Below are 26920 nucleotides of genomic sequence, written 5' to 3' on the forward strand. Positions count from 1 at the left end.
TCAATAAAGAATGCGTTTTTATTTTCAATAAAGGATGCGTTTTTATTTTCAATGTAGGATGCGTTTTTATTTTCAATAAAGAATGCGTTTTTATTTTCAATAAAGGATGCGTTTTTATTTTCAATGTAGGATGCGTTTTTATTTTCAATAAAGAATGCGTTTTTATTTTCAATAAAGGATGCGTTTTTATTTTCAATGTAGGATGCGTTTTTATTTTCAATAAAGAATGCGTTTTTATTTTCAATAAAGGATGCGTTTTTATTTTCAATAAAGAATGCGTTTTTATTTTCAATAAAGAATGCGTTTTTATTTTCAATAAAGAATGCGTTTTTATTTTCAATAAAGAATGCGTTTTTATTTTCAATAAAGAATGCGTTTTTATTTTCAATGTAGGATGCGTTTTTATTTTCAATGTAGAATGCGTTTTTATTTTCAATGTAGGATGCGTTTTTATTTTCAATGCAGGATGCGTTTTTATTTTCAATGTAGGATGCGTTTTTATTTTCAATAAAGAATGCGTTTTTATTTTCAATAAAGAATGCGTTTTTATTTTCAATAAAGAATGCGTTTTTATTTTCAATAAAGAATGCGTTTTTATTTTCAATGTAGGATGCGTTTTTATTTTCAATGCAAGATGCGTTTTTATTTTCAATGTAGGATGCGTTTTTATTTTCAATGTAGGATGCGTTTTTATTTTCAATGCAGGATGCGTTTTTATTTTCAATGTAGGATGCGTTTTTATTTTCAATAAAGAATGCGTTTTTATTTTCAATAAAGAATGCGTTTTTATTTTCAATAAAGAATGCGTTTTTATTTTCAATAAAGAATGCGTTTTTATTTTCAATGTAGGATGCGTTTTTATTTTCAATGCAAGATGCGTTTTTATTTTCAATGTAGGATGCGTTTTTATTTTCAATGTAGGATGCGTTTTTATTTTCAATAAAGAATGCGTTTTTATTTTCAATGCAGGATGCGTTTTCATTTTCAATGCAGGATGCGTTTTCATTTTCAATGCAGGATGCGTTTTTATTTTCAATGCAGGCTGCGTTTTCATTTTCAATGCAGGATGCGTTTTTATTTTCAATAAAGAATGCGTTTTTATTTTCAATGCAGGATGCGTTTTCATTTTCAATGCAAGATGCGTTTTTATTTTCAATAAAGAATGCGTTTTTATTTTCAATAAAGAATGCGTTTTTATTTTCAATAAAGAATGCGTTTTTATTTTCAATGTAGGATGCGTTTTTATTTTCAATGCAAGATGCGTTTTTATTTTCAATGTAGGATGCGTTTTTATTTTCAATGCAGGATGCGTTTTTATTTTCAATGTAGGATGCGTTTTTATTTTCAATAAAGAATGCGTTTTTATTTTCAATAAAGAATGCGTTTTTATTTTCAATAAAGAATGCGTTTTTATTTTCAATAAAGAATGCGTTTTTATTTTCAATGTAGGAAGCGTTTTTATTTTCAATGCAAGATGCGTTTTTATTTTCAATGTAGGATGCGTTTTTATTTTCAATGTAGGATGCGTTTTTATTTTCAATGTAGGATGCGTTTTTATTTTCAATGTAGGATGCGTTTTTATTTTCAATGTAGGATGCGTTTTTATTTTCAATGTAGGATGCGTTTTTATTTTCAATGTAGGATGCGTTTTTATTTTCAATAAAGAATGCGTTTTTATTTTCAATGTAGGATGCGTTTTTATTTTCAATAAAGAATGCGTTTTTATTTTCAATGTAGGAAGCGTTTTTATTTTCAATGCAAGATGCGTTTTTATTTTCAATGTAGGATGCGTTTATATTTTCAATGTAGGATGCGTTTTTATTTTCAATGTAGGATGCGTTTTTATTTTCAATGTAGGATGCGTTTTTATTTTCAATGTAGGATGCGTTTTTATTTTCAATGTAGGATGCGTTTTTATTTTCAATGCAGGATGCGTTTTTATTTTCAATGTAGGATGCGTTTTTATTTTCAATAAAGAATGCGTTTTTATTTTCAATGTAGGATGCGTTTTTATTTTCAATGCAAGATGCGTTTTTATTTTCAATGTAGGATGCGTTTTTATTTTCAATGTAGGATGCGTTTTTATTTTCAATGCAGGATGCGTTTTTATTTTCAATGCAGGATGCGTTTTTATTTTCAATGTAGGATGCGTTTTTATTTTCAATAAAGAATGCGTTTTTATTTTCAATAAAGAATGCGTTTTTATTTTCAATAAAGAATGCGTTTTTATTTTCAATAAAGAATGCGTTTTTATTTTCAATGTAGGATGCGTTTTTATTTTCAATGCAAGATGCGTTTTTATTTTCAATGTAGGATGCGTTTTTATTTTCAATGCAGGATGCGTTTTTATTTTCAATGTAGGATGCGTTTTTATTTTCAATAAAGAATGCGTTTTTATTTTCAATAAAGAATGCGTTTTTATTTTCAATGTAGGATGCGTTTTTATTTTCAATGTAGGATGCGTTTTTATTTTCAATGTAGGATGCGTTTTTATTTTCAATAAAGAATGCGTTTTTATTTTCAATAAAGAATGCGTTTTTATTTTCAATAAAGAATGCGTTTTTATTTTCAATGCAAGATGCGTTTTTATTTTCAATGTAGGATGCGTTTTTATTTTCAATGTAGGATGCGTTTTTATTTTCAATGTAGGATGCGTTTTTATTTTCAATGTAGGATGCGTTTTTATTTTCAATGTAGGATGCGTTTTTATTTTCAATGTAGGATGCGTTTTTATTTTCAATAAAGAATGCGTTTTTATTTTCAATGTAGGATGCGTTTTTATTTTCAATAAAGAATGCGTTTTTATTTTCAATAAAGAATGCGTTTTTATTTTCAATAAAGAATGCGTTTTTATTTTCAATAAAGAATGCGTTTTTATTTTCAATGCAAGATGCGTTTTTATTTTCAATGTAGGATGCGTTTTTATTTTCAATGTAGGATGCGTTTTTATTTTCAATGTAGGATGCGTTTTTATTTTCAATGTAGGATGCGTTTTTATTTTCAATAAAGAATGCGTTTTTATTTTCAATGTAGGATGCGTTTTTATTTTCAATAAAGAATGCGTTTTTATTTTCAATAAAGAATGCGTTTTTATTTTCAATAAAGAATGCGTTTTTATTTTCAATAAAGAATGCGTTTTTATTTTCAATAAAGAATGCGTTTTTATTTTCAATAAAGAATGCGTTTTTATTTTCAATAAAGATGCGTTTTTATTTTCAATGTAGGATGCGTTTTTATTTTCAATGTAGGATGCGTTTTTATTTTCAATGTAGGATGCGTTTTTATTTTCAATGCAAGATGCGTTTTTATTTTCAATGTAGAATGCGTTTTTATTTTCAATGTAGGATGCGTTTTTATTTTCAATAAAGAATGCGTTTTTATTTTCAATAAAGAATGCGTTTTTATTTTCAATAAAGAATGCGTTTTTATTTTCAATAAAGAATGCGTTTTTATTTTCAATAAAGAATGCGTTTTTATTTTCAATAAAGAATGCGTTTTTATTTTCAATAAAGAATGCGTTTTTATTTTCAATAAAGATGCGTTTTTATTTTCAATGTAGGATGCGTTTTTATTTTCAATGTAGGATGCGTTTTTATTTTCAATGCAGGATGCGTTTTTATTTTCAATGCAAGATGCGTTTTTATTTTCAATGTAGAATGCGTTTTTATTTTCAATGTAGGATGCGTTTTTATTTTCAATAAAGAATGCGTTTTTATTTTCAATAAAGAATGCGTTTTTATTTTCAATAAAGAATGCGTTTTTATTTTCAATAAAGAATGCGTTTTTATTTTCAATAAAGAATGCGTTTTTATTTTCAATAAAGAATGCGTTTTTATTTTCAATGTAGGATGCGTTTTTATTTTCAATAAAGAATGCGTTTTTATTTTCAATAAAGAATGCGTTTTTATTTTCAATAAAGAATGCGTTTTTATTTTCAATAAAGAATGCGTTTTTATTTTCAATGTAGGATGCGTTTTTATTTTCAATGTAGGATGCGTTTTTATTTTCAATGTAGGATGCGTTTTTATTTTCAATGCAAGATGCGTTTTTATTTTCAATGTAGAATGCGTTTTTATTTTCAATGTAGGATGCGTTTTTATTTTCAATGCAAGATGCGTTTTTATTTTCAATGTAGGATGCGTTTTTATTTTCAATGCAAGATGCGTTTTTATTTTCAATGTAGGATGCGTTTTTATTTTCAATGCAAGATGCGTTTTTATTTTCAATGTAGAATGCGTTTTTATTTTCAATGCAAGATGCGTTTTTATTTTCAATGTAGAATGCGTTTTTATTTTCAATGTAGGATGCGTTTTTATTTTCAATGCAAGATGCGTTTTTATTTTCAATGTAGGATGCGTTTTTATTTTCAATGCAAGATGCGTTTTTATTTTCAATGTAGGATGCGTTTTTATTTTCAATGCAAGATGCGTTTTTATTTTCAATGTAGAATGCGTTTTTATTTTCAATGCAAGATGCGTTTTTATTTTCAATGCAGGATGCGTTTTTATTTTCAATGTAGGATGCGTTTTTATTTTCAATAAAGAATGCGTTTTTATTTTCAATAAAGAATGCGTTTTTATTTTCAATAAAGAATGCGTTTTTATTTTCAATAAAGAATGCGTTTTTATTTTCAATGTAGGATGCGTTTTTATTTTCAATGCAAGATGCGTTTTTATTTTCAATGTAGGATGCGTTTTTATTTTCAATGTAGGATGCGTTTTTATTTTCAATGCAGGATGCGTTTTTATTTTCAATGTAGGATGCGTTTTTATTTTCAATAAAGAATGCGTTTTTATTTTCAATAAAGAATGCGTTTTTATTTTCAATAAAGAATGCGTTTTTATTTTCAATAAAGAATGCGTTTTTATTTTCAATGTAGGATGCGTTTTTATTTTCAATGCAAGATGCGTTTTTATTTTCAATGTAGGATGCGTTTTTATTTTCAATGCAGGATGCGTTTTTATTTTCAATGTAGGATGCGTTTTTATTTTCAATGTAGGATGCGTTTTTATTTTCAATGTAGGATGCGTTTTTATTTTCAATGTAGGATGCGTTTTTATTTTCAATGTAGGATGCGTTTTTATTTTCAATGTAGGATGCGTTTTTATTTTCAATGTAGGATGCGTTTTTATTTTCAATAAAGAATGCGTTTTTATTTTCAATGCAGGATGCGTTTTCATTTTCAATGCAGGATGCGTTTTCATTTTCAATGCAGGATGCGTTTTTATTTTCAATGCAGGCTGCGTTTTCATTTTCAATGCAGGATGCGTTTTTATTTTCAATAAAGAATGCGTTTTTATTTTCAATGCAGGATGCGTTTTCATTTTCAATGCAAGATGCGTTTTTATTTTCAATAAAGAATGCGTTTTTATTTTCAATAAAGAATGCGTTTTTATTTTCAATAAAGAATGCGTTTTTATTTTCAATGTAGGATGCGTTTTTATTTTCAATGTAGGATGCGTTTTTATTTTCAATGTAGGATGCGTTTTTATTTTCAATGCAGGATGCGTTTTTATTTTCAATGTAGGATGCGTTTTTATTTTCAATGTAGGATGCGTTTTTATTTTCAATAAAGAATGCGTTTTTATTTTCAATGCAGGATGCGTTTTCATTTTCAATGCAGGATGCGTTTTCATTTTCAATGCAGGATGCGTTTTTATTTTCAATGCAGGCTGCGTTTTCATTTTCAATGCAGGATGCGTTTTTATTTTCAATAAAGAATGCGTTTTTATTTTCAATGCAGGATGCGTTTTCATTTTCAATGCAAGATGCGTTTTTATTTTCAATGCAGGATGCGTTTTTATTTTCAATGCAGGATGCGTTTTCATTTTCAATGCAGGCTGCGTTTTTATTTTCAATGTAGGATGCGTTTTTATTTTCAATAAAGAATGCGTTTTTATTTTCAATGCAGGATGCGTTTTCATTTTCAATGCAGGATGCGTTTTTATTTTCAATGCAAGATGCGTTTATTTTTATTTTTATTTTTACAATGTAAGGTGCGTTTTTATTTTCAATGCAGGGTAGGTTTTTTTAATATATTTACAATGGAGAATGCGGTGTTTGTTATTTACTTGTAAGATGCGTTTTTTTATTTACAATGTAGCGTTTTTAACTTTATGGCGTTTTGTAACGTTATACACATCCACACACGCGTTAACATGTAGACACATGGGACAAAGGATGTTGTAAACTCAGTCGCAAAGGAGATAAAGGATAGGAAAAATTTTACACTCCTGTTTCAGGTTTTAATAAAAGATCTTTATCCTTCATTCGTAACTTCTCGTTATGGTTGTGACGTCACCCACCTCTCTAACGTGATCATTTTCTCTAACGTCCTATTCGGTTTGCACGTTCTTTTTATAGTTTTTTTTTTTTCTTCTTCCTTACCGTGACGTCCCTACGCGCGTCCATGCTCTGTTACAGGTTAAAACGGCAGAATACTTGCTGCCTATACGCACTAGCAGCTGTGCATATAGGAGAATAAGGCATACTCTGGAATTTCCACGTCGGAACAAATGCTCCAATTCCTTCTTTTGACACGTACATTTATATTCTTTGCGTGCTGTACGACATTTGATTTTACTCACCTTCGCCACAAAAAAAGGTATAACGGCACTTGGACGTAAGAGACTACTATTTGAAGCCATGAAACGATAAAAGATGTTGGTTTACGCTACATTTAAACTTCTGCATTTCAGTACAGCCAGGGAAGCAGACAGCAGGAAAGGAATTCCAAAGTCTAGCTGTTCGAGGGGAAAAATATTAGAGTAGAAAACTTTCTGACATTTAGGGACCTCAACACTGAAGGGGTGTAATTTTGTTGCTAAGTGGGTTTGTCGGGGCTATGTACATGCCTTGGATTTTTATAAAACTTTCTGAAAGTTGTAACTAACTGATTTCTATATAATTTTGTTTGTCTATACTTCACGATAACTCTTGGATGTGCTCCAGGGGCTCTTTCAGGGCTAATAAAAACACTCCATTTTTGGGACTATTTTACTATATTTGTCCAAAAAGTTGTAACTAACTGATAATAATTGAAGCTGAGTCGAGAATGTGTTTGAGGACGATTTAGCTATTTATGAACAACAAATTAAGTTGTGACAAACGTCTCCTGCTGATTCACTATTTGTCTTATATTTAGGCACGACAAATTAAGGCACGACAAATTAAGGCATGACAAATTAAGGCATAACAAATGTAGTTTTTTTTTTTTCATATAAAAAATATATATAATATTTGATATAATTTTGTGTGTCTGTACTTCGTGATAACTCTTGGGACAATTTTATCGGAAGTATCCATATTCAACAACTCTACCTTCAAAAGTGATTTTGCTATTTATGTACGATTAATTAAGGCGCGACAATTCACGTCAAATGGTTTCTACTGATTCGTGTAATATTTTGACACGTCATTTTAGCAACCTTATGTCAACCGATTTTAAATTAGACGGTCTGTTGTTTTTTCACTAAAAATCTTTGTAAAAATAAAAAAAACACGTTTTCTCTTAGACTGATAGGCTGAGATTTAGGGGAATTAAATAATATTTTGATACATTTATTTTTCATCGTCATTGTTTTGTTAAACAATTACAATTAAAAGAAACAAACGCTTACTATAGAAAAGACAAAAAAAAAAACAGTTACGATTTTAAAAAAGCAAACATACATTTTTCTTTTAACTTAAGGTAACATTTTTTTTTTATTCGTATTCTTGTTTTAATATGCTCCCTAAGTTTGAAATAAAAAATTTTCTCTTTTAGAAAGATTTTAGTGAAAAAAAACAAAACATTTGTCATGCCTTAATTTGTCATGCCTTAATTTGTCGTGCCTAAATATAAGACAAATAATGAATCAGCAGGAGACGTTTGTCGCAACTTAATTTGTTGTTCATAAATAGCTAAACCGTCCTCAAACACATTCTCGACTCAGCTTCAATCTATGGTTTCACCCTTGTAAAACACTCGCAGCAAACACTCGCCGAGCTGCAATCATTGCTAACAAATTCCCTTCCTCTCTATATGTACCTAAAACTAAACGACAATTCCATGAACGAAGTTTTTTTTTCCAAAAAACTGCCAATATATAAAACATATCACGGGACTGCTTCCCATTTGTGTGTGTGTGTGTGTGTGTGTGTGTGTGTGTGTGTGTGTGAGAGAGAGAGAGAGCACTAATCGTATTTGGGTTTAACCGGCTTCCTCCGAAGGATAAAGTTTCATGGGATTATGAAATTCACAAGAGGCCCCCATTCGCATGTTTATTTCCGTAGAGATAACCACGCTAGGTTTTTGTAACTCTTGCAGGGTTGTGTCGACGTTCACCTACATACGGCGCCTGAAATTCCCAAATTGGTCACCCATTTTAGTAATGACCAAGCTCAACGTTGCTTAACTTCGGTGATCTGACGGGAACAGGTGTGTCAACGTGATTATGCCGTAAAACTTGCTATAACATTATCGTTTTCAAGTCTAACGTAAACAAATTATTGTTGAGCCGTCCTCGTAAATAATTAATTTTTACCCAATTTTCACTTTAAACGCCTATAACATTGATTCATTAACCCTTATCTTTGAGTGGTCCCTGGGCATAGATAAACGGTAACCGTGTAAAAAAAAAAAAAAAAAAAAAAAAAAAAAAATCTTGGTGCAACAATTAAAAAAAAGCAAACAGCAGACATGGTTGTTCATTTTAATTCATATGAAAACCAAATAAATCATTTATTTTTTTCGTAACATCTGCATTTTTTTTTATAAACAAAAATGTTTTATGTTCTCGCAATGTTTTACGGTGTTTTAAGCATTGTATTTAAGTTTTAGCGATCAAACGATCAGGATTTTCCCGGCTGTCACAAAATTACCTTGTATATCACTGGTTATCGTCAATCATTGATATCTTTTAGGTCGATGTGACGTAAAATGACGCCATTAAACTTCCGGCGAGACATACAATTATTCACATTTGTAAAGACGAGTAATGCGTAGTAATTTGTGTTGGTTACCTTGTGAGCTTCGTCACTGAGTGACCTGACGCCACTGGTTCTATGTTCTCCGGATAGAAGAAAACAAATATTGGATTGGGTGCCAGCTCCGACTTTAAGTCCCGTGTATACGATGAGTAAATAATAAAAGCTGTCGTCTTTATGGTTGTCTCTCAACGAACGGAAGAGATCCTGAAACATAACAAAACAATTAACTACATATCATCAACATTATTACGGGTTATGTCACTTGTTTTAATATCTATGAATCTATTTATCTATCCCCCCCACACACGCACACACTTTCTCTCTCTTTATATATATATATATATATATATATATATATATATATATATATATATATATTCCCCCCACACACACACACTTTCTCTCTCTTTATATATATATATATTGTTTTATGTTTTTTTTTTAAATATGATTATCAGCTGACACGTGTTTCCTCGTCTACGACACATCAGAGTGGCTGAATCTAACAAGATTCGAAAGCAGGACCCTGCGGTAATGAACCTAAACCCTTTATCCGCGCGTCCATCTATTGCGATTTATTTAGATGTTATTTGTTTTTGTCTTTGCGATACGTTTTAAGATTCAATTATTTACGAAAGTGCATTTTTACCTAAATGCGAGATGGGAATAATTTTCCCTTTAACCAACTCCACATGGGGAGCGACATACATATTTTTTTTTAAATATAATTATCCACTGACACGTGTTTCGTCGTCTACGACTCATCAGAGTGGCTGAATCTAACGAGATTAGAAATCGGGACCCTGCGGTAATGAGCCTAAACCCTCACACACACACACACACACACACACACACACACACACACACACACACACACATATATATATATATATATAACCACATATATACATATATACATATAAATATATATATAAATATATATACATATATATGCATATATATAATATATATAAATATATATAAATATAAATAATATATATATATATATATATATATATATATATATATATATATATATATATACTGTGTGTGCAAAATCAAGACTTCAAGACAAGATGTTGATGGCAACAAAAAGTGTATTTCATTTTACGTTACAATTGTTTCAATGTCTAGTTCAACAATTTCAAGCATTATATCGTTTGAAAATTATGTATATATATATATATATATATATATATATATATATATATATATATATATATATATATAAGTTAAATCAATGAGTTATCCTTTATCTATGACTTTTAAATACATTTAATAACTTTTTCAATATATGTGCTGATAAGCAAGATATATGTTTATCCATAGCTTTCATTCCCTACGAAGATATGAGCCATTATTAAAAATCCATGGATTAAGGAAATAAATATATTTCTTTTCCATATATTTATTGTCCCAAACAAGTTCTCAATGACAAGTAGAGCCTTATTATACTATACTTATTTAAAGATATATTATTGGCTACATATGTGCATACATGTTTCTATTGCGAATTCTTTAGAAATGCAACTTAATAAGGCTGGATCTTACAATGACACAAGAGTTTTAATATTAGGTTGTCCAGAAAATTCCGAGCGTTTTTAGGCACACAAACAGGAGAGAAACAACAAGATTTCTTCTTTTTTAGCAACTTTTATTCAAAGAAAATGGTCATGAACTACACTTTTTGAAACTTATAACTTGCGCAACTGTTCTACTTGTGGTACTTGGAGTTTCTTAAATTTTTGTCTTTTAATATCAAATTTTGAATGTCTTCCACTGCGAGTGTCATTTTCAAGACAGAGCTTTCTCGGTTTGAATTTTGCAAATCACTACCGAACAGTTGATTCTCCTTATAGTATTGTCACCATACACTTCAGAAATCTCTTTGGAAGGTTTAGCAGCAGGTTCTCTTTTTTGAAGAGAAAAAAAACATAACTATCCGAACATGAAATTTGTTACAATCCATTTTCTAGTAATGAGGAATATTTAAAAGTAAATAAATTCGAAAAACATGCCGATACAAGTTATGACAACAGGACCATTGCCAGCACCCTCAAAATGCAAATCTTGACGGTTCAACACTTGAGGGCACAGCTCAACAAAGTTTCCAGTTTCGGTTATTGTCTTTGGTGTGGTTTCAAGTGTAGCCACATAATGCCACCTCACATCGTCAAAGTCGGCTTGAAAGTCAACACCAAAGTGTACTTGGATGTGCTGAAGGGTGTGGTGATCCCCTATTGCAACCAGATGGCCGCCGGTAGACCCGGGGTGTGGCAGCAGAACTCAGTGCTGGCCCACAAATCTAGAGAGACCCAGGTTTTGCTTCAAAAGATGTACTACTACTTTGTAGCCTTCTCTCATTAGCTTCCGTCCTCGCTGACCTCAACTCTCTGGACTACTTCGGCTGGTCATATGCCGAGAACAAGAAATGGAAAAATAAAAAGAATATGATAAAAAGAAAAATGCTATATATATATATATATATATATATATATTGCTTTCTTATAGTCTCACATCGTCAATATCTGCAACAGAGAGATAAAACTTTGAGCTTATGAAGACATAAGGTCAATCATGATAATTATTTTTGGAACGCCCTTCATATATATATATATATATATATATATATATATATATATATATATATAATTATTTCTGCAGTCAAACAACGCCGCAGCTCACGTAAACCATGGAAGCTAACAAACCGGAAGACCAAGCCTCGAGTTTCGTCCTTATCTCTGTTAGCTAATAGACTTTCTTTTGTGTGGCGCTGTTGCTCAAGTGACAATTGCTCGCATCGCATGCAAGAGATTTGGGTTTCGAATCCCAAGTTCGGGTGTGTTCAATCGATGAGCCTAAATGAGTTTTGGGCTCCCGGTTTATTGGTTTTATGGCTTATGTGAGCTGCAGCGTCGTTTTGGAAATAATTATATAGTCTCTCACATCCTCTTTCTTTCTCTCTCTCGCTCGCTCTCTCTCTCTTTCTTTCTCTCTCTCGCTTCTCTCTCTCTTTCTCTCTCTCTCTCTCTCTCTCTCTCTCTATATATATATATATATATATATTTAACCTTATATATATATATATATATATATATATATATATATATATATATATATATATATATATATATATATTGAAGAAGCCCGCATAAATCGGGCGAAACGTTGAGTATCCAGGTCCTTCCACCTCCATTTTATTTCATATCGTCGGATTTAATCCAGCTCAACAATTATATATATATATATATATATATATATATATATATATATATATATCCGACGATATGAAATAAAATGGAGGTGGAAGGACCTGGATACTCAACGTTTCGCCCGATTTATGCGGGCTTCTTCAATATATATATATATATATATATATATATATATATATATATATATATATATATATATATATATATATAAGGTTAAATATATATATATATATATATATATATAAAGACCCGCGCTTCGAGCGGATCTTTGATGTACGCTCGGGTAACCGTATTGCGGGCATCCTAGCTGTACGTGCAACTATTTTTTAAGGTGTTAAAAAAAATTTTAACTACTTCCTGAAGTGACTGAAATCTAACTATGAACTTTAAAGCAAATAGATTATATCAAAGTTGACACAAATATTATTACACATAACTATTGAAACAATTAGAAAGAAACACAATCGTTAACATTTGCTTAATTGTTTAGGGGATGAAGGTGGAAGGGGTGATCTGATTCAAATTCAAAAAGAAGTTGGCCGACGCCATGGTGGCTGCCCCCGGGATAGTGACAAATCCCAACTGAATGTGCACCATCCCTAGGTGGGGGAGTTTAAATATGGCTTTAACCTTCTCGTTAAAAATGGTGTTCACTGTCTCTAGGTCGGACACCATCATCATATCAGGTTTGACCATGATCGGTCCAGTAGTGTGAGCTGTGAGAGAATATATATACATAGGCTATAACCTTGATCTTTGAACTTGAAAAATGGTGCTCACTATTCCTAGGTGGGAGAACATCATCATGCCAAGTTTGGTCATGATCGGTCCAGTGGTGCGAGTTGTACACACAGACAAACACGAACTACTTTATTATATATATATTAATTTGCGCCAACCATCCATGTGTAAGCAAAGAGAGCATACCCATAATTTAGAACTCATGGGTATTCGCTGAGATTGTTTCTCTTTTTTCTCCTATTCCCTATATAATTTCTTTTCTTTTTTTTTTACCCTAGCTATTAATTTATGGTCTTTTGACCACGTTTTTAAACGATGTTTTCTACCCCGTTGCCAAAGTTAATCTTGAAAACGGTTGGCTGAAAGACGTCTTGATAGTTTTTTTTTTTCTGTCCCACCCATTATTTATCCCTTTTATCTAATTTCTGCTTAGGAGAAATATACTTTAGAAGTGTATTTTGGTCTTTTCCAAAGTTTCTTTTTAATGGTTTACGTTTAAACTATAGAAAAAAAAACCTTCAGCAATTAATTATGACACTGCGTTTGGTGTTCTTCAAAAGTGATATATATATATATATATATATATATATATATATATATATATATATATATATATATATATAGAGAGAGAGAGAGAGAGAGAGAGAGAGAGAGAAAGTGATATATATATATATATATATAGAGAGAGAGAGAGAGAGAGAGAGAGAGGGGGAGAGAGATAGAGAGAACTTTTATGATAAGGAAGTTAATCTCGTGGCATGATGTTACATATATACTGTTTTCATAGACTTTTGAAACAGTGAAGTTCTCTAATTTTTTTTGTATTTAAGGCCTTGAAATAGAATATCCTTCAGAGCACAACCGATATTTGCTGAGTTTTTTTACTACTGAAAAGGAGGAAAAATCTATAGAAACCTGCACAACGATGTTCAGTATATATGTAGAGAATGCTATTGCAAAAGGTGCGTTGCAGAAATGATTTGCTTAATTTTAAAAAAAAAGAGAGAAAGTTTATATTATGAAATGCTCTTCGCTCTGGCCGGCTAAAATGATCAATATTGACCAAGTGAAAGTCGTAATTGAACAAGATTGCCGTTTGACAACCACACAAATTGCAAACATTCTCAAGATTTGTAAATCGATCCTGGAAATGAATTACATAAAGTCGGTTATGTTTATAAACTTGATGCTTGGGTTCATCATAAACGTGCAGAAACCAAAAAAAAAAAAAAAAAAAAAAAAAGAAACTTTTCTTGGCAAACCCAATAAAATAAATTGTTTTTTTTTATCCCCCTAACTGTATTTTCGTTTAAAATAATTTATGTCGGTAATGCGGTGATTTTATATTATGACAAAAGATATTGAATTTCAAGTAAAACAAAGTCTCATCCCCCAAATAGTAACACATCCAAAAATTACAAAAACAATATAGTATAAAAAAGACATTTGTAAAATCTAGCGATCTGGTTTCAAAAGCTATCGATTTGAATTAGAGAATTAACAGAGGAGATAAGAAAGTTTTCAATTACTCACACATTCAATCTGTTATTTTTTTTTTAAGAAAAAATTCCAAATTAAAACAGTGAAAATGTTATTTTAAAAAAAAAATCACAAATTATGTGTATATGGTATGTTCATTTTTGTTTTGTAAATAAATTCTGTCTACTTTCAACTGAGTTACTTCCCCTTTTGCTTACGTCACGTCAATATGTCCGATCCAGCATGTAATCTTATCAAAAACTTTTTAAAATCCTTATCGGAACTGTTTTTCATTAATAATAATTTTTCTATCCAATCGTTTTCCATAATTTTTGGATAAGTTACGATTTGTGGCGTGACAGTTACGTAGATACCATTTTTCTTTTTTTTAAATTGAAAGTCAATATTTTTTTCGTTATTATAATATAGAAGCAGCGGTAATAGTAATGATTACGGAAGAAAAATATTAGTTATTTATTGTGGATGGTCGAGAAATTCTTTAATTTACCATTTGCTCTTCTTTCCTATCTTTCCTGAGGGCAATTACGAAGATGATGACGAAGAGCAGGAAGATCGTCAAGACGACGGAGAAAACGGTGCCGTTGTTGATGATGTCGAATTTGACGAAGACCGTGGAAAAGTCGATGAGATTCGGCGGCACAAAGAATGTATTTGAGACGGTCACTTGTTTATTGGCCGAGCAATCGCAGCTAACATGATCTGTCCAGACGAGCTAGAAAAATGAGAAAGAAAAAAAATGAAAGAAGAACATATGTAATAGAGATGTATTATTAATGTCACACACACACACACGCACACACACACGCACACACACACGCACACACACACACACACACACACACACGCACACACACACACACACACACACGCACGCACACACACACACACACACACACGCACACACGCACGCACGCACACACACACGCACACACACACACACACACACACACACGCGCACACACACACACACACACACACACACGCACGCGCACACACACACACACACACACGCACGCACGCACGCACACACACACACACACACACACGCACACACACACACACACACGCACGCACACACACACACACACACACACACACACACACACAAGGTGGACTTAGGGGTGATTTTAGTAGTGTTCTAGATGCCACCGTAATTTAATAAGTGCTTAATATCCTTTATAGAACAAGTAACTTGGCTTCATTTATGCTTTAGATCCTATATCAAGTAGGTGTTTTCAAACCCAGTGTCACCCGGAATAAACTATTTCTCCGTCCCTTTGTTAGCGTTGCTGGGAGCCATAATCAATAGTGCCCAATATCCTGCACAGAACAGGTAAAAACCCAGAACTGAGATTACATAATAAATGACAGAAATTTCTCTTCTAGATGAAGAGGGGGTATGGGTTGTAGTAGTGCGCTGGGGGGGGGGATGTGATACATTTACCATCTATTTTGTTTTGCAATGGCCCCGAGCAATGCCACGTAGTCTTTCTCTGTATAAAACAAAATTGTTCGTAGTGTGCCGCGGTATCACAATTAAACAAATAATCTAAGAGCCAAACTAACTCTCTAGCTTTAGAATTACCGCCGTTGAGCAGGTGTTCTTATTAATGCCAGAAGTTCTTGAAACTTTTTCTAAAACTCATTATTCAAAATTAGAAATACGTAAAAATTACATTAGAAAATAATTTTAGGCCATTTTTAGCCTTTCTTTTCTTAGTTGACTGAACAACAACATTTCATGTCAAATAATCGTACGTACTATTTTTTACAAGGGAGTCGCCGCTTATCAAGTTCCAAAGGACATTCGAGGATAATAGTGAGTGTCAGGTGAACGATGGGATAACACTGTAATGATCGATAGTAGTGGAAATCGGGTAGAATATGATTAATTAAGAAGAATTTGTTGACATTGATTTGAAAACGACTGTGTTATAGTCATCTGGGAAGCAGCTCTGCGTTATTGTTCAGTTCTACGAAAGAAATTTTTTTCATAGAATTTAATAATAATAATAATAATAATAATAATAATAATAATAATAATAATAAGGATAATTATGCCTACGAGAGACGCTGAAAAAAATAGAAAAACAGAAAACAGAGAGACAAATGACAAAACAAGAAAAGAAAATGGGGAGAGAAACAACTACACGGAAAATTCATAAGAATGATAAAAGATGAGAATGACGAAAACACTTGAACATGAATGCGAAAAGGACATGTAGACCGAGAAACTGAATCCCTAATAACTGCACCACGAGATAAATCGATAAGAACCAACTATATCAAAGCAAAGATCGATAAAACACAAGAAAACAGCAAATGCAGACTCTGTGGACAATGAGACGAAACGATAAACCATATAGTAAGTGAATGCAGCAAACTGGCCCAAAAGGAATACAAAAACAGACACAACCAAATGCAGAGGGCAGTACCCTGGGAATTATGTAAATAACTGCATTTTGAGCGTACAGACAAAGTGTCAAGCATAAGCCCGCAACAGTACTCGAAAACGAAAACCACACAATCCTATGGGGCATGGACATACAGACGGATAAATCCATCCAAGCAAGAAGACCAGATGTTGTAATAATTAACAAGAAAGAAAAATCCTGTCAAATCGTAGATTTTGCTGTCCCAGATGACCACAGGGTGAGTATGAAAGAAAAGGAGAAACGGAGCAAATGCACAGAGCTAACCAGAGAGTTAAAAGGGATTTGGATGATGAAGAAAATCAAAATAATACCTTAATAGTAGGAGCACTAGGAACAATTCCGAAAAACTTTGAACAAAGAATGGGAGAAATTGGAATCAGAGGAATGGCCGCAAAGATACAACGATTAACGATAATGAAAACGGCTGAAATATTAAGGAAAACCCTTGAATGCGGAGAATAATACACATGAAACACAAAGGGTGAGACAAACTGCTGCGTAGGCAAAACATGAAGAAGCTTTACAGGGAATGAAGAACAATAAAGCTGCATATCAACAAGTTCTGAATCCTCTCCCATTGTCCCATCACCGTCCCCCCCCTAAAAACCTGTGATACCAAATAGCCGAGAAAAAAAGGTCAAGGAGGATGGAAAGAACGAGGAGAGAGCGCTGACCAGACCTCCGCTGGACAAGCGCCAAGAGAACTGGAATCTTGTGGTGGCTTAGTGCCACTCAAATTCCAGTACAGACCAATGGCCGCCGCCAGCGAGAAATCAATGGCGAGAGGTTGTTGCGATAATGCACATTTATTTGAAAATGCTATCGAAGGAGATGGAGAGTGCTAACGTCTGGGGAGACTTGTTGTCACTCAGCTTCCAGGGAACACTACAGGTTTTCAATCAAATCTTTGATGACATGTGTGAAAGCTCCAAATGAGACAATAATAATAATAATAATAATAATAATAATAATAATAATAATAATAATAACGAAACAATAAACCATATAGTAAGTGAATGCAGCAAACTGACCCAAAAGGAATGCAAAAACAGGCATGACCAAGTGGGCAAGGCGGTGCACTGGGAATTGTGCAAACGACTGCATTTTGAGCGTACAGACAAATCGTACAAGCATAAACCCGCAACAACACTCGAAAACGAGAACCACAAAATCCTATGGGACATGGACATACAGACGGACAAATCCATTCAAGCAAGAAGACCAGATGTTGTAATAATTAACAAGAAAGAAAAATCCTGTCAAATCGTAGATTTTGCTGTCCCAGATGACCACAGGGTGAGTATGAAAGAAAAGGAGAAACGGAGCAAATGCACAGAGCTAACCAGAGAGTTAAAAGGGATTTGGATGATGGAGAAAATCAAAATAATACCTTAATAGTAGGAGCACTAGGAACAATTCCGAAAAACTTTGAACAAAGAATGGGAGAAATTGGAATCAGAGGAATGGCCGCAAAGATACAACGATTAACGATAATGAAAACGGCTGAAATATTAAGGAAAACCTTTGAATGCGGAGAATAATAAAAGAAGACAATATGGCGAATAAGTGAATGGAGAACACCGAAGCTGCAAATCTACAAGTTCTACACCTGCATCATGCATCCCCCCCATAGTTTCACTACCGCTCCTCCCAATAAAAAAGTGACACCAAAGAGCTGAGAAGGGTCAACAAGGACTGAAAGACCGAGGAGAGAGAGCACCAGCCAGACCTCGGTTGGACAAGCGCAAAGAGAACTGGGACTTTCGGGAGGTTTAGTGCCACTCAAATTCCAGTATATACCAATGGCTACTGCTGGCGAGAAATCAATGGTAAGAGGCTGTTGCGATGATGCAAATTCATTTGCAAATGCTACTGAAGGAGGTGGAGAGAACTGGACGTCCGGGGAGACTTGTTGTCACTTAGCCTCCAGAGAACACCACAGGTTTCCAATCAGATCGTTTGTTGACTTGTATGAAAGCTCCATGTGAGTCAATAATAATAATAATAATAATAATAATAATAAACTGGGAAAACTTGTTGTCACTCAGCTTCCAGAGAACACCACAGTCTATTTTCAAGAAGAGATCCTTTATGACCTGTGTGAGCCAATACTAATAATTAAAAAATATATTTTCCTTTCGAGCGTTTTAATGATAAGGAATCGATAGTGCTATATTTAGTCAGAAAACCGTTGCATTTTCTGGAAAGATTTCTATATTTTGATATTTCCGTTTGTGCTTTCCGTCATAAATCACTGTTAATAACTAGACAGATATAACGCAGTAAGTAATAATAATAATCATCCTTTTTAACATTATACTCTTAATTTTAATGTGTCGGCTGAAGTGTTTTGATGAGTAGGATGACTTACCTGGCAGTAATCACCGGACCAAATCAATTCATCCCAGACTAGACAATTTGCTGAGATAGCCTCGAAGGCATATGGTGCAAACAAATCGCTGAATTCACCAGAGACTCCTGAAAACGAAAACAAATGCGCCATTTATATACATATTTTCAGGATATTGAGCTGATATATTATTATTATTATTATTATTATTATTATTATTATTATTATTATTATTATTATTATTATTATTGTTGTTATTATTATTATTATTATTATTATTATTATTATTATTATTATTATTGTTGTTGTTATTATTATTATTATTATTATTATTATTATTATTATTATTATTATTATTGTTGTTGTTGTTGTTGTTGTTGGTGGTGGTGGTGGTGGTGTTGTTGTTGTTGTTGTTGTTGTTGTTGTTGTTGTTGTCTGATGCTATATGATCAGGTTGTCTGAAGATATTGGCTTCCTGAGACGAAATGCACCTAACATTGATGCTTTTTGTTTTTTTACTTCCTTTTGCAAAACTTAATTATGTTCTGCAAAACCAAAAAACAAAAACAACAACCACCTTATCCACCTTTTCCTTCTCCCCATTTCCCCTGTTCTTCTATCTTTCTGACTCGTTTGGTTGGTTGGTTGGTTGGTTGTTTTTTGTTTTACGGCATATCAACCCTTTTCAGGTTATTTAATGCCGAATCCAAAGATTTTGAAGAAAAAAATTTTAATAGAATATATTTGTTGTTTCCAAGTCGGTTTCTATTTAACCCACAGTTGGGACCCTAACAGGTACAACCACTCCGGGTCAGAGTGGACCTGGGAGCAATGGCAATTAAAGGGTGGCTCCACACTCCCCAAAGCCCGCAAGCTGGGGCCACACCATTGGATATAGTTTAAGGTCATATCCAGGACCCTAACTGGTTTCCTAACTTAAAATGTACCATATATTAATACTGTAACCCTTTTCCCGCTTAAATAACCCCAAAAGTATTGATATGCAGTAAAACAAAACAACCAAACCAAACTCTATAAATAAATATTTAAAGATATAAAGAACTTGGCGCATAAAAACTGTTTCACAAAATAACTGGATCCAATATTAAATAACCCGAAAAGGTTTGATAAGCCGTAAAACAAAACAACCAAACCAAACTTATTGTTGTTATTATTATTATTGTTGTGGTTGTTGTTGTTTGCTATTGTTTTGTTGTTGTTGTTATTATTATTGTTGTTGTTCTTGTTGTTCTTGTTGTTGTTATTGTTGTTATTATTGTTGTTATTGTTGTTGTCATTACTATTGTCGTTATTGTTGTTATTGTTGTTGTTATTATTGTTGTTGTTGTTGTTGTGTTATTATTGTTGTTGTTGTGTTCGTTAACTTCATGTTGTTTTTCAGCCTTACACCGGTTACATTTCACTCAAGAGCGGATTTTTACCCCTAAGCTAGAGAGCATATTCAAAGGGTCAGTTAGATGGAAAGCACCTGGCGTACGATGTTTGCTGTGTTAAGCAGAACTGACTTCTAGAGTACGGTCATGTTGTAGTTGATTTCCAAAGAGTTCAACTGATTATTGACGCGATGGAAGTTTTCTTGTTCCACCACAACCTAGAAATTCCCACCTTCAGTTACTGATTGTTCCATAGTTTATATTCTTCTTGCCTTATAAGTTAATGTCACTTGGGTAAGCCACAACAATAATTTGGCATTCATTGGTCTTTTTTTTTTTTCAAACTACATTATCTGGTATCCTGTGAGTTATCTCTCGGTCAAACTGAACCATGATCTTAACATCCATATTTCCATTACCGCTTCAGGGTGGTGTTGGAACCATTTGTCCGTCACTTAGATTCCAAACTTCTTCTTCTTCTTCTTCTTCTTCTTCTTCTTCTTCTTCTTCTTCTTCTTCTTCCTACTTTTATTTTCCTTTTCTTATTCTACTTATTGTTATTCCTCCTTCTTTTTCTTATCATTCTTTTCAATTTTACTTTCTCCCATTCATTCATTCATTCTTCTTCTTATTATTATTATTATTATTATTATTATTCTTATTATTATTATTATTATTATTATTATTATTATTATTATTATTATTTTCATTATTCTACTACTTATATTAGCTTGGTGCAAAAATAATGCCGTTTTTTGACGTTCAACTATATATATATATATATATATATATATATATATATATATACGACATTATTTTTACACCAACCTAATACTTATCAAAATTCGTATTATTTACAAACTTCTAGAACCACTTGTCCCTCATTCGGATTTCAAACTTCTGGTTCAATCTTCTTCTTAATAATCATCGTCATCATCATCATCATCATCTTCTGTCTTTTTCTTTTCTATTATTATAATTATAATTATTTTCTATCATCATTATCATCATTATTCATTATTATTATCAGTATAATAATAATAATAATAATAATAATAATAATAATAATAATAATAATAATAATAATAATAACCATCATCATCATCTTTTACCAACTCGGAGTTTCCACAAAAATCATTCTCAGTATTCCCTAGAGTCTAACTGAGAACAAGTCTACCCAAATTTCTAATAGTTTCCACGCCTATTTCATCAGTTTTCTTTTGTTCTTAATAGGTTGATTAGTTGTGCCTAATACAGGTAGTATTTCATATTGTCCTTTTTATATATTATTTATGAGTTATACTAAATTTTTAATTTTAAGATAGACCGCTCCATTCAATCGCATTTTTAGATGCGTTTGTCCATCTCTATCAGAAATTATGTTCGTGCCTCGATCTGTCACAATCAAGTCTTTCTTCTGAGTTCCATAGTTAAATTTAAAATAGTATTTCTCTGTTCGTGGAACGCATTATCACGGAACTACTACCTTGTATGTGACAACATAACAATCTCCGAATCTCCATAAATAGTCAACCTTAGTTAATTCCGTTAAGAATTTTACTCGTTTCATAATATTCCCCGTCTTTTAGATGACAGTCTCATTAGCTCTTATCCTTGAGTGGCGTCTTGGACTTGATAAATGGTGACTCATAAGTAAAAGAAAGATTAATCGCCAGATGAATGCTTCCGGCAGAACAGGCGCATAAAAGGTGTCGTCCTCGATCTGACACGGGCGCTCACAATGTAGCTCGGTCAAACGCAACGTAAGGTATCTATCTATCTATCTATCTATCTATCTATCTATCTATCTATCTATCTATCTAATCCCCTTCTCTCTCTCTCCACACACACACACACGCACACACACACGCGCGCGCACGCACACATACATATTATATATATATATATATATATATATATTATATGTATATATATTATATATATGTATATATATTATGTTATATATATTATATGTATATATATGTACATTATATATTATATATATATATTATATGTATATATATTATATATATGTATATATATTATGTTATATATATTATATGTATATATATGTATATTATATATTATATATATATATATTATATGCATATATATTATATGTACATATTATATGTATATATATTATATATATATATTTATATATATTATGTTATATATATATTATATATATATATTTATATATATATTATGTTATATATATACGTATATTATAGATATATACATATACATATATTATATGTACATATATAGTATATATATATATATGCATATATATTATACGTACATATTATATGTATATATATTATATATATTATATTATATGTGCATATATTATATATATATAAAATGTTTCTAAAAACTAAAAATTTATGCTCGTTTTTAAACGGGCTAGAATTTCTATAGTAAGCTATAAAAATATATATGGCCATTTATGCAACACAGTATATTCCGCGTTTCATTCTCGTGAGAATTCTTTAGGCCTATGATGATTGCTCACGTGGATGAAACTTAGAATAATCTGTGTAGCTTAAATTGCCATATATTTTTTCATAACTTACTACCTAGCTCTACCATTGTATTGAGCAATTTTGAAGTAAATACCGAAAATGTACGCATAAAATTATATCTTCTCATATTAATTCATGTGATTGAATAAATAGTCATAGGCTATCATATAAAAGTCACTTTGTGTGTGTGAGTTCCTTCCTCATAGGTTCCGAAACGGCTGAGCTATTTTTTGCAAATTTCACATAAAGCTAATTTATATGTCTGGCAGTGTTCTTAGATATGTTTTGTACAGAAATTCATCCGATAAATATTGAAAATCAAAAAATCCAATCTTAAAAATAGCTTTCTTCTCTTATAGATAAAAAATAATAATTTTTACAGAGGGTATATTTTACGTTACACCGGCAAGAGAGGAAAATAGAATCTTCGCAAATCATTTCTTTAAAAAAAACAAAAAAAAAACAGATGTATTATAATTTAGAGATATAACTTAGTGGTAGAACATTTGACAACAGATTAAATGATCTCTCTTTAAACGCGGATGTATCTCATCATTTTATTAAAATTTTCTTGTTAAAAGACACCATTTAAAATCGCTGCAAATCATTTCCACGTTTGGATATTTTAAAACTAAAAATTAATTAGAAATGACTTTTCCAGATCATTCATTGTCAAGCTTAAATATCAGCTGAAGTGATATTGTAAACAAACACAGACGGAATTTTGTATTTCTTTTAACGTAGTATGTTTACGAATACGTATATATATATATATGTGTATATATATATATATGTGTGTGTGTGTGTGTGTGTGTGTGTGTGTGTGTGTGTGTGTGTGTCTGTGTGTGTATGTGTGTGTGTGCGTGTGTAAAGTCAAAATATTGTAGAATTGAATTTACAATATTTTATTCACAACAAGGGATATGAAATATTAGTGAGTGAAAGGTTACTTATTCCATGGAGTTTCAAAGATAGGCTCTTCTCCCCAGAGAAAAAACTTTTGCGAAAAGTGAGCATAGATAAGTATCTATTTTTTGCTAATTGCTCGATTTTTTAAAACAGTCGGGAAAGAAAATTGGAAGAAAAGTATTTTAAAAATGTTTATAGGAAAAATAGAAAGGAATACTCAGCAAAATACAATCCAAAATTGTCTTACTTGCGAATATTTGAAATCAAAGATGACTTCTGTGGCTGGGTTCGAATCTATTGACTGGTGTTAATCGTGACACCCTGCACTGATGATTCCCGAAAGGATGAAACACTAGTGTCTGTAGGTATTTAATAATTATTATAGTAAATAATTATGTCAGACCCTTTAAGAAACTCGTTTCTTATCGTTGAGCACTTTCAGTTGAATTAAAGTCAGTCAATTTAGCTCTTATGCATAGTACATCATATAATAATTAGACCACCCTGAAAGACGTTAAACAGCATTTAAAAAATAAATGTTTAAATTTCAATATTTCTCGCGGTTAACCGTAGCCAAATGGATTAGGTCCTTACTTACAATTATTGACAGCAACTGGTTCGTAGCACAAAATCATTTATTTAATTATTGTATCAATCAATGAATATTTTTTGCACTTAACTCATCAGAAGAAATAGCAACTATCAATCCACCAAAAGGAAATAAAATGCATTTGAGCATAAATACAGAATCCAAAGATTGGAAGAGAAGTTTATTTTTAGCTTACATGACGCCATATTAATTTTGATATATACTACTAAAAAATATGCTCTGTAATAACATCGAGCTTCTTAAATTAAGGATTTGTATATATATATATATATATATATATATATATATATATATATATATAGATATAGATATAGATATATAAAGTGAAATATAATTGAAAAGAAAAATCATATATATATATATATATATATATATATATATATATATATAAATTATATTTATGTCTCGGCAGTAGAGTGAAAAGCATATCTTATTTTTCTTTCATTAATATTATTGAAATTTTTCCTTTTTTCCCTTGTACACATTTTTGTGAATTATTCCATGGATTTCTGCCTTTGGATTATTATGGACCATCTTCTTCCAATTACGGGATTTCCTTGGATTTTACTTGTGCAAATGGAAATCCAATTATCTTTCTTGAAGTTATATATTTGGATTTTACCGTCACTGAATTATTTATCTTCCACCAGACTATCCATTCATGTGTAATCACCTTTTTCTTAACCATATTCCCTCTGCTTCACTTTTTTTGTTTTCAAGTAAAATCTTTGACTTACTTGTTGTTCCATCAAATACTTTTGCATGCAAAATCCGATCCCGCATTTTGCTAATTCCTACCCTCTGATGAGAAGGAAAGTATTTCTTCGAAACTCCGCGGATTAAGGACTATCCACTTATCTAGAGTTTCCTTTTCAGATTAAATGTTTTTAACTCATTTCAAAGTGTTTTTTAACATGTTTTATTAACTGTTTGCTCGTATATATATATATATATATATATATATATATATATATATATATATATATATATGAGCAAACAGTTAATAAAATATGTTAAAATATCATGTTAATAAAATATGTTAAAATATCATGCTTTTATATCAAGATTTTATATCTGGCTGAGATAATTTTATAAACATTAATTCTTTAATATCTATAATTTACTTTAATTTTACCACCTTGGATCATTTTGGTAAATTCAATTGTAATTTTCATTATATATATATATATATATATATATATATATATATATATATATATATATATATATATATATATATATATATATATATATAATTGTGATGTGTGGAAGTAATGTGCAACCAATACGGAAATTCTATTTTGTAAAATGTAATAAACAAAACCGTTAGAGCGGAAGAGGTATGTGTATTGAAATTTTATCAGACAACCGCCATTCCGCCAGGCAGTCAACCCCATCATAAATTTAAACAGGCATTTTTCGTTAGCATTAACGACACGCATAGGTTGGCATAAGCAGAATAGTATTTTATTATGAAAGAATGTTAATGATGTGATCAACTTCGTGCGTGTCTTTAAAAGCTGAACAAGTAAACAAGTCGCGTGTTGTGCACAACGATACAAAAGCAGAATCCCACGTCATGTACGGCCGAGGCAATCGCCATATTTTATTTCAATCACAGTTGATTTCCACAAGAATGAGCATAATCGGCGCCATGGAACGTCCATGGTATCAACGCAAAAAAAAAAAAATATATATATATATATACATACTAACTGGCGCATATCATTAAGATTCACTGCGACGGAGTCTCCACTATAATAGCTCCCTCACTATCGGCCAAGCCCTAACCTCTGTCCCATCGCCGCAGTGTTATATCACTGCGACTATTTTATAAGTACTTTAATGGAATGGACTCTGATGAACCCATAACACGCGTACTCCCTCAACGTATATATTCTCGACCAACTTCACAATCAGAAAAATCCCAACCTTTCTCTGTTGAGGTCCCAAGATTTCTGAAAGCCTTCTATTCTAACTGCTGGACTTTGGAATTACCTCCTTTTTCCTGCTTTGTTTTCATCACCCTGGGAACGTCTCTGTTATTCCTGGCAACCCAGTGATGCATTTTGAGGGTGCTGGCAATGGTCCTGCTGTCATAACTTGGATCGGTAGAGAGCATGAGTTGTACAGCGGCGCATCTCCGATCTTGCTCGTTAAACATTGTTTCACTTTCAGACATGATAGAAGGCTCCTATCGCCCTTGGGATTTGTACGCAACTGACTAACTTGTTGATGGTGTGCAACGAAAAAAGTAAACATGTTTTCATC

General features: G+C 31.8%; 1 protein-coding gene across 1 annotated transcript in view; it reads right to left on the minus strand.

Moving 5' to 3' along the window:
- LOC145247845 (polycystin-1-like protein 2) overlaps positions 1-26920 on the minus strand; it is a 194003-nt gene that overhangs the window by 126671 nt on the left and 40412 nt on the right. The window contains exons 4-6 of the mRNA XM_080109468.1: positions 19230-19336; positions 14911-15135; positions 9004-9174 (exon numbers count right to left, since the gene is read on the minus strand). Of these exons, the coding sequence (XP_079965594.1) occupies positions 9004-9174; positions 14911-15135; positions 19230-19336 (503 nt within the window). The remainder of the gene's footprint in view (positions 1-9003; positions 9175-14910; positions 15136-19229; positions 19337-26920) is intronic.

The sequence above is a fragment of the Euprymna scolopes genome, chromosome 26 (genome assembly GCF_053919585.1).
Source record: "Euprymna scolopes isolate OS-2025 chromosome 26, ASM5391958v1, whole genome shotgun sequence".
Classification (NCBI taxonomy): domain Eukaryota; kingdom Metazoa; phylum Mollusca; class Cephalopoda; order Sepiida; family Sepiolidae; genus Euprymna; species Euprymna scolopes.